The sequence below is a fragment of the Rousettus aegyptiacus genome, unplaced genomic scaffold, assembly GCF_014176215.1.
Source record: "Rousettus aegyptiacus isolate mRouAeg1 unplaced genomic scaffold, mRouAeg1.p scaffold_m13_p_2, whole genome shotgun sequence".
NCBI classification, from domain to species: Eukaryota; Metazoa; Chordata; class Mammalia; order Chiroptera; family Pteropodidae; genus Rousettus; species Rousettus aegyptiacus.
This window is the reverse complement of record NW_023416295.1, coordinates 150,763,569-150,775,738: the sequence shown is the minus strand read 5'-3', so window position 1 is coordinate 150,775,738 and position 12,170 is coordinate 150,763,569. Positions and strand designations below refer to the sequence as shown.

At 33.8% G+C, this 12,170-nt stretch overlaps 1 protein-coding gene across 2 annotated transcripts in view; it reads left to right on the top strand.

The window, feature by feature from the left end:
* Positions 1 to 12,170, top strand: part of PTPRO (protein tyrosine phosphatase receptor type O) — a 184,283-nt gene that overhangs the window by 126,901 nt on the left and 45,212 nt on the right. For both annotated transcript variants that reach the window (XM_016140557.2, XM_016140556.2), the window contains exons 11-12: positions 2,175 to 2,326; positions 3,477 to 3,597. In XM_016140557.2, coding sequence (XP_015996043.2) covers positions 2,175 to 2,326; positions 3,477 to 3,597 — 273 coding nt within the window. The remainder of the gene's footprint in view (positions 1 to 2,174; positions 2,327 to 3,476; positions 3,598 to 12,170) is intronic.

The window sequence follows — 12,170 nt, the reverse complement described above, 5'->3', positions numbered from 1 at the left end:
TAAAACTCAAAATATTACCTAACGACTGGCTAATAGAGCAAAACTAACTACATTAGAACTCACTGTAGTAAAGCAGAACACCGACTTGATAGTCATTACATTGTCTCAGAAGAGGGACATTGGGAATGAAATATTAATAGAAACTGGAGTTCTGGACTCCAGCGGTTTAGGTGTGCCTTTCAAAGCTGGGAACTGACTGGGACTAGGCAAAGATCGCGTTATAACAGTTTGGGTGGACAAAGCAAGTCTGGATGCGTCAACTGTGATTAATAAGCAAGCTACATGCCTAACTGAGCAGTTTTGCCTTCAGTAAAGTGAACTTTGGTAAATTCTTATTTTTCCTGGAACAAACTACTAAGTCATGTTGACACTGACAGTTCGCAGTCTTATCTAAGCATGTCGATAACAGATGGTCTCAATTCTCACATCTATAAAATGGACATAATAATACCTCACAAGACAGTGTGAGAATTAAATGATATAATGTAAATCACTCTTAAAACACAATGGTAGCTGAGTTTACTTTTATACTTATTTTTTAAACTAGTTAAAATTTTAGCATTTTTTTTTTTTGCTTTTCTGCCCTCATTTCAATTTTAAAACAAAGAAGGATCTTGTACTTCACTTCCCTTCATTTTTAATTGTGACCCAAACTGCCAAACTGTGTGATAAAAGAGGAAACACAAACAAAATATTTGAATAGGTATGATTTATTAGAACCTCAAGTCTACTATCTTTGTTAGGCAATTTACTTTTGAAAGTCAAGTTCATAATTATGCTGGCATATCAAAAAGTGTTTAATAAACAAACAGTGACATCTTGTGGTCCTTCAGCAATATGCTGGATTTTAAAATAACTACATGGATTATAAGAATCTGAAGACCTGTGAGGGGGAGATATATACTTCTCGGTTTGCAATTTTAAATATGTTTTTTTGTCCTCACTAGAATTAGAACACAAGAAAATATCCTTTGAAGAAATGTAAGTATAGGTACTTGTATATAATGAAGTACATAGAAATATACTAAGAAATTATAAAGAAGCCAGCATTATTAGAATATTCTGAACTATGATGTAGGTTTGTGCTATTGTTGACATTTCAAAATTTTATTGTCAAATGTGTAGAAATCTACTCTTATTTTACATGAAATAGAAATGTTTTTTACTCTCTATATTACAAGTCTCTTCAGCAAATACTTTTCTTTCAAAACATAGTTATGAATGTTTGGTTTGAGTATTAGTAGCATATTAAAGAAAATAGTTCTTTATGATTTGTAGAAATTCTCCTCCAAATATTTTAGTTGGTTTTATGCTGTAATGTGGAAAGGAACACTTGCCTGTCTTCAAACCACCATACACATGGAATTTAAATTCAATCGTGTATTTGTTTCTTAAAATCCTCAGAATTATTGGTTACTTTAAAAATGATTAAAATATACTTTCACAGCTCATATATTGTAAATCTATAATGAGCTCTCATCCCTAATTGGTAAAAATTTTAAAGCTTAAATGTGTAAGAATTTAAAATAAATTAATAACTTCATTATTAGAGAGAATTTAGCTTTGTAGCATCATAAAAAGTCCTTTCCTTCCCTCCCTTAATACTTATTGCAGCAATATTTATTAAGAGCCTATCTTCTGCAAAGCCCCAGGCTGGACGCTCTCAGTAATGTTATCTTATTATTTTATAGAAATGGTATTTATTTTCTATCCTTCTACTCATCGATCCTACTGACCTTTATTCCCATAAACATCTTTTCAGCACCACAATAAAAAAGATTTACTTTTACAGGACCCCGGAGTTTCCAGTACTTCTTTGAAAATAAGTTCACCAATACCTAAGACAATTAATTTATTAATATAACAAACATAACCAAACAAATGAACATTTTAGGAATTTTATAACTTTAAAATTTGAATGAAACACTGTGATATCCTCAGATACAGGCTGCCTTGTGTCTGCGCCATAAGGGTGGGGTCCCATGAAACAAGTGCCCGCCTTGCTCCTACAACCTTCACTGTGGTACTGAGAGGCCCAGGATTCCCTACCACCATCATGTGGTGTGAATTTTAATTCTTTAATTTAACTCTATATGGGATTTCATGGTCTACTGGTAACTATTTTAATTATTAGTCGTCTGTTATACTAAAGCATTCCTCTTTCTCTCTTAAAGCCCCAGTTGCTCCAGAAATCACTTCTGTAGAATATTTCAACAGTCTATTATATATCAGTTGGACATATGGGGATGACACAACTGACCTCTCCCATTCTAGAATGCTGCACTGGATGGTTGTTGCAGAAGGAAAGAAGAAAATTAAAAAGAGTGTATGTTTCTTTGAATCCTAATTTTGGGCATCTAAACATTAATTTGTGTAAACTACAAAAACTCATTAAGCAAACATTATTGAGATGAACAAATGTTTGTATTATATTTGGTACTGTTTTAAGCTCTGGGGATAGGATAGTGAAGAAAAATTAAATTTTTTTCTTTCATAGAGCTTACCTTTTAATTTTTAATAGTGGATTGTAATAGTTTCAACTATTGATTTCACTACTGTTTAAAGTTATAAATCGATCTTTTTCTTCAGTATGCCAAACATTTTCAAGAAAAACATAGTGAACAAATTTCAATATTTTTTCTGTATGCCCCAACATCTAAATATTTGGGTATGTTGAGAATGCTGATTTCTTTTCTCTTGGTTTATTAAGCTTTTTGACATTGTATTAATTAAGGTAAATAACTGTAATAAAAAAATAGAAGAAGAAAGTGGCTCAAATAAAATCAAAGTTTATGTCTATCATCTCTTGCTAACCCAGATAAACAGGGTACCTCTGCAGTAAGGGGTCATCCAGGGTTCAGATTCTTTCTCTCATGTAGCTCCAATTGCCACTATATGTAGTCCTCATCTGCACAGATGAATCTTCATTATCATTACATCTATAGTTCAACCTGCAGGAAGGGAAAAGAAAGAACATGGAAACCCAGCACTTACATGATGTGAACGGAACTTCTACTTACAATCCATTGGCCAACATTGGGCCACATGGTCCCTTCCAGCTATAGGAGAGGCTGGAGAATACAATTTTTAGTTAATAAGCTAAGTATTGACATGGCTAGGTTTTTTCTGAGTGTTTCAGCTAGGGCCAAGAGAGGAGCAACCCAGCAATTGTCTTTTCTAAAATTTGATGTGAATATGAGGAAAAATATCGGAGTCATATCTATTCGAAACAAGGAAATTAACTGTAAAAATGTTTTGGTATGTATTATGCGTGTTTGAGCTACTTTGCATTTGGCTCAGTTGAGGGATTTATATTTTTTTCCAGAGGAAATAACATATTCAGAAGGTTATAATCAATGGTAGATTGCAGCACAGAACAGAGAGGTTATGCCTGCGATAGCCCTGTAGTTGTTTAGAATAGTATTCTAGTTCAAGTTTATTAGAAGTTTAAACCCTGGATTTTAATGATCTTGCAGGTAACACGCAATGTCATGACTGCAATTCTCAGCCTGCCTCCAGGGGATATCTACAATCTCTCAGTTACTGCTTGCACTGAAAGAGGAAGTAACACCTCCATGCTCCACCTTGTTAAGCTAGGTAAGAAAAAGTACATGGGTGTATATGTGAAAACAATCTTTCAGGGAAAACTAGCGTTTGCATCTCTTGGTTTTGCATGGTACTCTCAGCTCAATGCAGTAACAGAAAAATTATTCACTGTCTTTTTTAAATGCAAAATAGTTTATACTACCAAAAGAGTATGTTCAACTTAGTATAAAGTTCAGTGAGTGTAATGTTTACTGTGTTGGGAGACAGGAGTGTTCACCATCCATAGTAAGGTTAGAAGAACCAAGGAGTCTCAGGATTTTAGAGATAAAAAGACCTCGGAGATTATCTAGTGCAGTGTACTCAACCCTATCAGACACCATTCCCTTTTCATGTAACTATTATGTAATGTTCCCTTTAATGTCTTCAATTAAAATTATTAGGTAAAATAACTCACATATTGAGTTTTTAATTTTGACATTATGTCTTAGCTGTAATATAATATCAAGACAAAAGAAAAATAACTTATAAAATAATGTAGATTCTCTATGTACATGTTTAGATACAACTCTTCTAAAAGTCATAATGAATTGCCTAATGAATACACATTATTAAAAGGAATAAGTTTGAGTTTACAAAAAGTAAAAGAATCAGTATTTCTTCCATATAAGTAGTATAAAAATAAATGAAGAAACAAATTTATATTAATTATAAATAACTGAGCAAGCATAAGTACAGGTACTAAAATTAAAATAAGTAATAGGAGACTATACCTATTTACATATGATGAAATAAAAAAGGAAATAACTTTAATTAAAGATAACATATCAAGGAAAGTAATAGGCCGTAGGTGAGGGAAAATGAGGAAAGTATGATATTCTTGAAAATAAGCTGGAATTTATCATATAGTGTACCGTCAAAATAATTATTTATATTATGAAATAGGATTAAGAGATGATAACATGTAACATAAAGTACACCTTCTACATTTGATAATCTACCATGTATTGAGGTATATATTTAGTTTCCGATAGTTAGAAGGACCTCAGAGATGATATTCTATAATTAGCAGCAGGCAAAAGAAGATGGATTGGAAAAAGTTGAGGCGCTATCAGTGTAAGAGTGGCGACCCCCAAATAAATGCATTTCAATTCAGTATGTAATTTTCAAAACAGAGATCTTATTTTTATATTTTGAAAATTAAAGGAATATAGAATGGCAGTAAAATTATTTTCAAAACAACGCATCTTAAATCACTGTTTTAAACATCTGTTCACTTATACTCTGCGTCTGACTCTGCTTATAAGAGTCTCAAATCATCTGTTATTACTTCTGCTCATATTCGCAGCTATAGTAAAGACTGATCCAGGGTGTTTTATTAGCATCTTAAATACCATGAATAGACTCGTTGGCAGTGATGTGCCTTTAGAAAACTACAACATCCCAAGCAAAATAAAGCATAATCTTTCCTCAGTTTACCTAATAGTCACATCTCTCTGTAATTCAATGCATAAGACACTAAGTCTTAATTTTTTTTAATTTTATATTTGCCATGCAAAAACTAAAGTTTTGCACTAAATCCTTTAAAATTAGATAAGTAGTTAGAAATACATGAAATATTGAATAGACACTACAGGCAGAAAAAGTAAATGAATGAGTAATTTTTAAATAACAATTTAATTTAAATATTCTTCTTAATTACAGCGATCTTCTAAATCATTTTACTTAACTTCTTGAAAAAAATGTCCAATATTATTATTGCATGGTAAAGTACTTGCAATTATATTTATACTAGATTCATTCTGGTGTGACATCAGAAAGTCACGTGAGATGTGGGACATGGGATGATTTTTCTGTGTAGTGCTTTCTTGATCACTGCAAGACATCTAGCATTTCTGTGCCCTGCTCATAGAAGTCCAGTTAATAACTTCTGTTGTGACTTTTAAAAACATTTATGCAAGTTTCAAAACACCCTCAAGGGGGCAGTACTGCTCCTACTGAGGACCTCTGGTAGAGTTCAACTTCATGCACTTCAGCAAATATGCTCTTCTTCCCTCAAGGCCTGTACTTCAATTCTAGGAATGTGGAGATCATCAGCTTTCAAAATTGCATTATCTTTCTATTAATAAAAAAATTAGCTTGCCTATCAATTCCAACCATTATCTGTAATTTTGTCCTCCGTATAAAATTCAAAACTCATTTCCAGGTAACTAAAATTACTTGAAGATTACGTTTATGTTCCCCTTTCTTTTCCCAAGCTTTATTATTACTGGTAGCTGTGTTTCTCAGGTCTTTGATGTTTTATCCAACTTGTTTGGTTTGTTAGTCTTCCTTAAAGTGCAAGTTCAGAAATGGTCTTACTAAAGTAATATTCAGTGGCCTATTGCATGCTTCGCTCTCATTTTTATGTGACATTATGGAAGATCTATTAAGTATGGGTTAAAGTCATGAGCTGGTACAATTATACTTACACAATGTAGGAGTGTGAGTAAGAACCATGATAATTTCCCAAACTTATCATGAGATTTTGAGCCTTCATATCTCCCTGTTGAAGACAGGACTACTTAAACTTGTTTAGAAAGTTCCTTCAAAGTTTTTAAGAGGGAAAGACAAGTTCCCATAGAAATTATTTCTAATGAATTACAACTCTTAGAACCAATAAACTTTTCCTTGTTGGGATCTTAATATCAGACAAAATATTGCCTCTCTTATTACTCTCTGAAAACGAGACCATCTGTGTACAATGTGCCTGTCCTCAGCCATTTTATCCCCTGAAAACTAAATAACTTTACTTTTTATTCATTTGTTTAAAGGTCTATTTTCTTATTCTACTAATTGAGTTTTTGTGTTTTATAAGCTCTTTCAATTTCCTATAGCACAAATGCTTTGCCTACTATGGATGCTCAAAAGATACTGAATTGAAATTTCAGACCTCAAAGTTAAAAATAATACTCTAATTAATATTTATCCAAATAAGTTTCACCTTTCAGAAAAGTGAAAATATTTCATTTTAGTAATAACTGAAATGTAATTATTTTTTCTTTTACAAAATTTTCATTCTAGTCATTTTATGTTTCTTTACAACATTCATTTGGTGCACATAGAAGTCAAATTAATTCTGCTTTGCAGAAAGCTACAACTTCAGCACACAGATTTTTAGGGCTTGCTTGAAACAGAACACTGTTGTTGAACCTAAGACCAAATCTGATTGAGCTAACCCCGAGTCAGTTTCTCTGTGACAGAGATCTCTTTGGAATAGCTCTGCTTTCTGTCATGGAGGGCAAGATCTATCTACATCTATGGAAATAAATCAGACTATCAATGAATTCAGTATAATATGAATTAACCCAAGGTGGCATGTGCAAGGAAGAGAACCCTCAAAACAGTTGCCAAAAATTTTAAATTATTATGTCATTAATAAACATCCACAAGAAGACGTACCAATAGTAGTACTGTTTGCAGGACTTTGAGCCAATTATCACATTAAGAATTTTAGGTTGCCAGAAGTTTCATGGTAGTATAATGGTATGTGATGACAGCTCCCTTTGGCATTCAATGCAAATGTCAATCAAACATGCACTAAGACCCATCATTTTACAAGATCTCATTGGTTGGCATGCAATTGTGGCTTTAACCTGCCAACAGACATAACTTATCATCTTTATAAATCTACCTGGAACTCTGATCAAACTTCAGTAGGATTCGATATGTTCGTATCAGAGAATCTGTTTCCCAATTTAAAGAAGAAAATAAATAGGATTGAGAAGTTTTGGAAATGTCACAAAAATAACTCTAAGGTAATAGAATTTCCATTCACTAATTCATTTATCAAATATATATGGAGAACCTTCTTTGCACTGCTCAGATGTCAGACTACTTATAGTAATGAATCAAAAGGGCCACTTTCACATGCCATTATCAAGGAGCTTACGATCTAATGAATGGGGAGATATTAATAAATGCTTTATTCACATTAAAACAGGATAGTGTGGTGCAGAGTACCATGCAGTAAAAGCTCTTCTAAGGCGGCAATAAGGAGAAATCTGAATAACAAGAAAGAATCAGTATGGAGTTGAGATTTTATTTTGAGTATAATATGAAGCCATTTAGAGAATTCAAAATAAATAATCTGACTTACATTTAAAATAATTTCTCTGGAAGATATTATTCTCAAGAGAGAAAGGATTGTTGGGTCAACAATGATGATAGAGTGACCAATTAAGGGACTATTTGTCCTTAGCCTTAAAAACAGCATTCTAATTCAAACAAGTGCCATGGGAAATGAGGGTAACTTTAACCAAAGAGATGGAGGAAAGTGGAGTGAATTCAGGAACATTTTTGGAAGTTGTGTCCATAAGACTTCTCGATGGGATGAAAATAGAAAATGAGAGAAAGAAAAATTAAAAATAACTCTTAGGCTTTGCTCTTGAGCAAACTGGGGTGGTGTAATTCATTGAAGCTGAAAAGGCTAGAAAAACTAGAGGAGGGGTAAATTGGGGGGAAGATGAGAATCAAGGATTCTTCTTTGAACATAAACATATTGAGAAAATATCCAAGTGCAGTTGTCAAGTAAAGAAATTATTGATGTGAGCGTATGGAGATCAGCGAGGAATTTTAGACTGGAAATATAAATTTGGTGGTGTCACCAAGTACTAAATAAAAACAGAGAAAAGAAGAGAAGACCTGGGTCTAGCTTAGAAAAACCGCCTCAGAATTTAGAAGCTGAGCAGAGGAGCAGGAGCCAGCAAGAGACTAGGAAGGAACAGCTAATGAGATCAGAGAAAGCCAAAACACAGAATGTCTACTCCAGCATTGTCAAACTTCTGCCTTATCCTGACCATAGATGTGTTTGGGCAGGTTCAAGACAAGAGATCGAATAACTTCAGTGCTGGGAGAGATATGGAGATGATTGAGTGCAATGTTGTTATTTGAGCAAGCTGGAACCTAGAGAAATGTGACTCACCTTACACATTGGTGAACCTGCATCTAGAAACATTGATACATTATTTTTTATCTTATCTGTTCCTTAAATTTTCCTACATTTTGGGTGTATTTTTTTTATAAAAAACTTTATTTTTCTATTATGCATTTAACAGAGTAGGGAGGAGTCTCATATCCATTTGTGTGGCTTTCTGTTCCTGTTTTGGAATTTGAGTATTTAATGACATTGACCTGATTTTTTAAAATCTCAGTCAGGAAAGTTTTCATATAAATTAGAAATCTTTAAAACACAATTTGGCTATAGATGAGAAAGAATTAAAATACTTTCAGATGTTAGAAATTTGAGGGACATTAGAATCTGTCTTCTTTCTCATATGCACGTAATATTTCAGTAGATTCCAAATAATTATGTACATTTTGATGCAATGTAATTTCTGACTTTATAAAAACCCAGCCATTACACAAGTTTGCCCTTCATAGTCTCACTCCCAGTTGAGAATATGTTTATTCTTATGTTGAAGTCATTGAGTTTATAATTTTGGAAATAGTTGTTTGGACATACGCAGTCCTTATTTTTGGTAAAAAGTGAGTTAAGTATTATGAGTCATAGCCTACCAAAGTCTAAAGTTCCTCTCCCTATCCGCCCATCCTGTTTTCTTGAATCCTTTTCTAGTAAGTGACTAACATTTTACCTTACCACCTCCACCAAAAATAAAATAAGAATGTGAATAAATTGTGCAATGTAGCATAGAGAGTAGAAGAGTAGAAAAGGAAGATGAATGAAAGAGTGGATTGAAAAGAGGGAGAGAGAAATATATATATAAATATACACATGTATATGCCACCAGTAAGAAAGAAAGTAATAAAATAATTAAGGTACAATACTTTTTAAAAATTAATTCATTCTGTCAGTCAACAAGTATTTATTTAGCATTTACTATGTGCTACCCACTAATCTACATGCTGAGGATACAGAAATTAACAGGACTGACAAACACTTCTAAGCTTATTCTAATGGAGAAAAAAAGATAATAAATATAAATTATAGGATGTCAAATAGTGATGTGTTATTAAAAATGAAGCAAGAAGGGGAGTTTTATAGGGCTAAGGGTGCAATTTTTGCAGGTGAGTGATAAAGTAAACTTCACCATAAAGGTGATATTTCAGTCAAAACCCGAAAGAGAGAGTGAGCCAAGCAGGTAACTGGGAAGAGTCTGTAGACAAAGGTAACCACAGATATAAAGCTTCAGAAGCAGCAGTGTGCCTGGTATGTTAAAAAAAAAAAAAAAAAAAAGTCAGGAAAGTGGTATGGCTGAAGTGGAGTCAACAAGAAGAGTAGTTTAGATAAGAAGGCAAAGAGGTAACACGGGAACAGGTTATATATATATAAATATATATATATTTATATATATACAGGTTATATATATATATTTTATATGTATACAGGTTATATATATATATATATATATATATATTTTATATATATATATAGGGTTATTGAAAAGACATTCTACTCTAAGTAAGATGGTTCAAGCAGAGGAGTCACATGACCTGGCAAGTTTCACAGGATCATTTTGGTGAGAGTAGGCAGTTCAGGGTTGAGAGTGAAAGCAGGAAACTGGTTAGATAGATAACCATGCATCCTTGTTGTTCAAACATCAGTTTACACCTGTTATGGATCAGTCAAAATCTAGTCATCCTCTTTAACAATTTTTTTCTTCCTCCAAAGTATAATTTAGACACTTAAAAAATTACATAGTCTCCTGAAAGAAAACTATTGGATCTATCCAGATAAGAGATTATACTTGCTTGGATCAAGGTGGTAACTGTAATGATAATGAAAATTTTATTTTGAAGGTGAAGCTGAAAAAAGCTACGTATTATTTTAGATGCTATCTATGAATGAAAGACAGAAGTCTAGGGAGATGCCAAGATCTGGGACCTGAACAATAGGAAGGATAGAGGTGTTATGGATCAAGTTGTTAAAGGTTATGGCAGAGGCAGGTTTGGGAGAAAGATCAAGTTTGGATGTGTCATTTGAAAGTGCCAATTAAATGTTAAAGAGCAGATACTGGATAGGCAGTAGGAGCTTGGGGACTGTAGGATTGGAAATATAACTTTGAGGGTAGTCAGGAAACAGACTTGATGAGGTTATCAAGGAATGAATAAAGAAAAAAGAATGCTATCCAAGGACATAGGCCAGGTGCACTCCAACTTTAAGAAGTGAAAGTGGTGAGGAGGAACCAACGAAAGGAGCTGAGAAGGAGTGGCCAGTGAAATAAGAAGAGGCACAGAAAATATGATGTGCTAAGAGCCAGACGAAGGAAGTGTTTGAGTAAGTGGACCTGATCAACTTGTCAAGAATGCTGATAATCAGGTAAGAAGAGGAATGAAAACTGACCGCTGGCCTTAGCAACCCAGAGGTCATTGATTATTTGGAGAGGAGACATTTGGGTGGAATGATGAGGAAAAAATATATAACTAAAATGAATAGAGAATAAAAAGAGAAAACCTGAAGACAGCTGGAGTAACAAAACTTGTGAGGAGCATTATTATAAAGAGAGGAAATGAGCAAGAGCCGAAGGAAATGATACAAGAGTATTGATTTGTTTGGTTAGATTTCTTTCTTTCTTTCTTTCTTTCTTTCTTTCTTTCTTTCTTTCTTTCTTTCTTTCTTTCTTTCTTTCTTTCTTTCTTTCTTTCTGTGAGTGGGAACAGCTTGTCAATCAAGAATGATTCAACAGAGCAGGAAATTTTGATGATACAGAATAGTTAGAGGTGAGACTTGTTGGAGCGATGTCCTTAACTAGGCCAGAGGAGATGGGACTCAGGGTGCCAGTGGCCTTAGACTTGGCGAATCTGTAGTGAGATGATGAATGATAGAGTATACAGGTATTAATGGGGTAGGTGAGTAAGTAGGAGTAGATGGGAATTTGTGAAAGGCTTTTCTATTGACTTCTTATAAACACATGCATGTCTTCAGGTTTGCAGAGGATCATAATTGCTGTGCTTCTCCTCTTATATAGACCCATGTATTCAGCAGCCCCATGCAAGCATCGTTTTCTGGGTTAGGCTGCCAGGCATGTCATTGTTCCGTGGCTTTGTTCCTGCACCTGAGGCTAACTGATACCTCTTCTTAATATATATCTCTCCCATTTCCCATTGTGGTATTCTGAGCTTTACTGCAATTTACCAGTTGCCCACAACCATACCACACAACTTTAGCACTTCCTTAAAAACATTTATCTTGCCACCATAAAGTGACTTGCATGTTTTGCGAGTTTCTTTTCAATATTTTGGAAGAATCTGGATGATGAATTCATAGGGCAGTGGCTGTGATATTTGGCACTGATTTAAATACAAGCGAGTGATCACTTTGGATGAGTTAGTGTTCTGGGCAAAGGAACTTGTCAGGAGGCCTCATTAACTGCAGTTATATGGAAATCAATAGAAAACACTCATATTTTTAGGTAGGAAGCCAGGTGTAGGAAGGATCCTTAACTAGAGGTGCTGAGGTTTGGATTCCAGTTCTTATTCTCACAAATTATGTTATCTTAGAAAATGTCTCAGATTCTCCGGATTTCAGCTGTCTCATCTATAAAATGAGGGTCTAGGCTAAATAATCCTTAATGTTCTTTCTGAGTTTATGCCTTAGTTCATACCTGAGTTTAGAGTAAAGACAACAA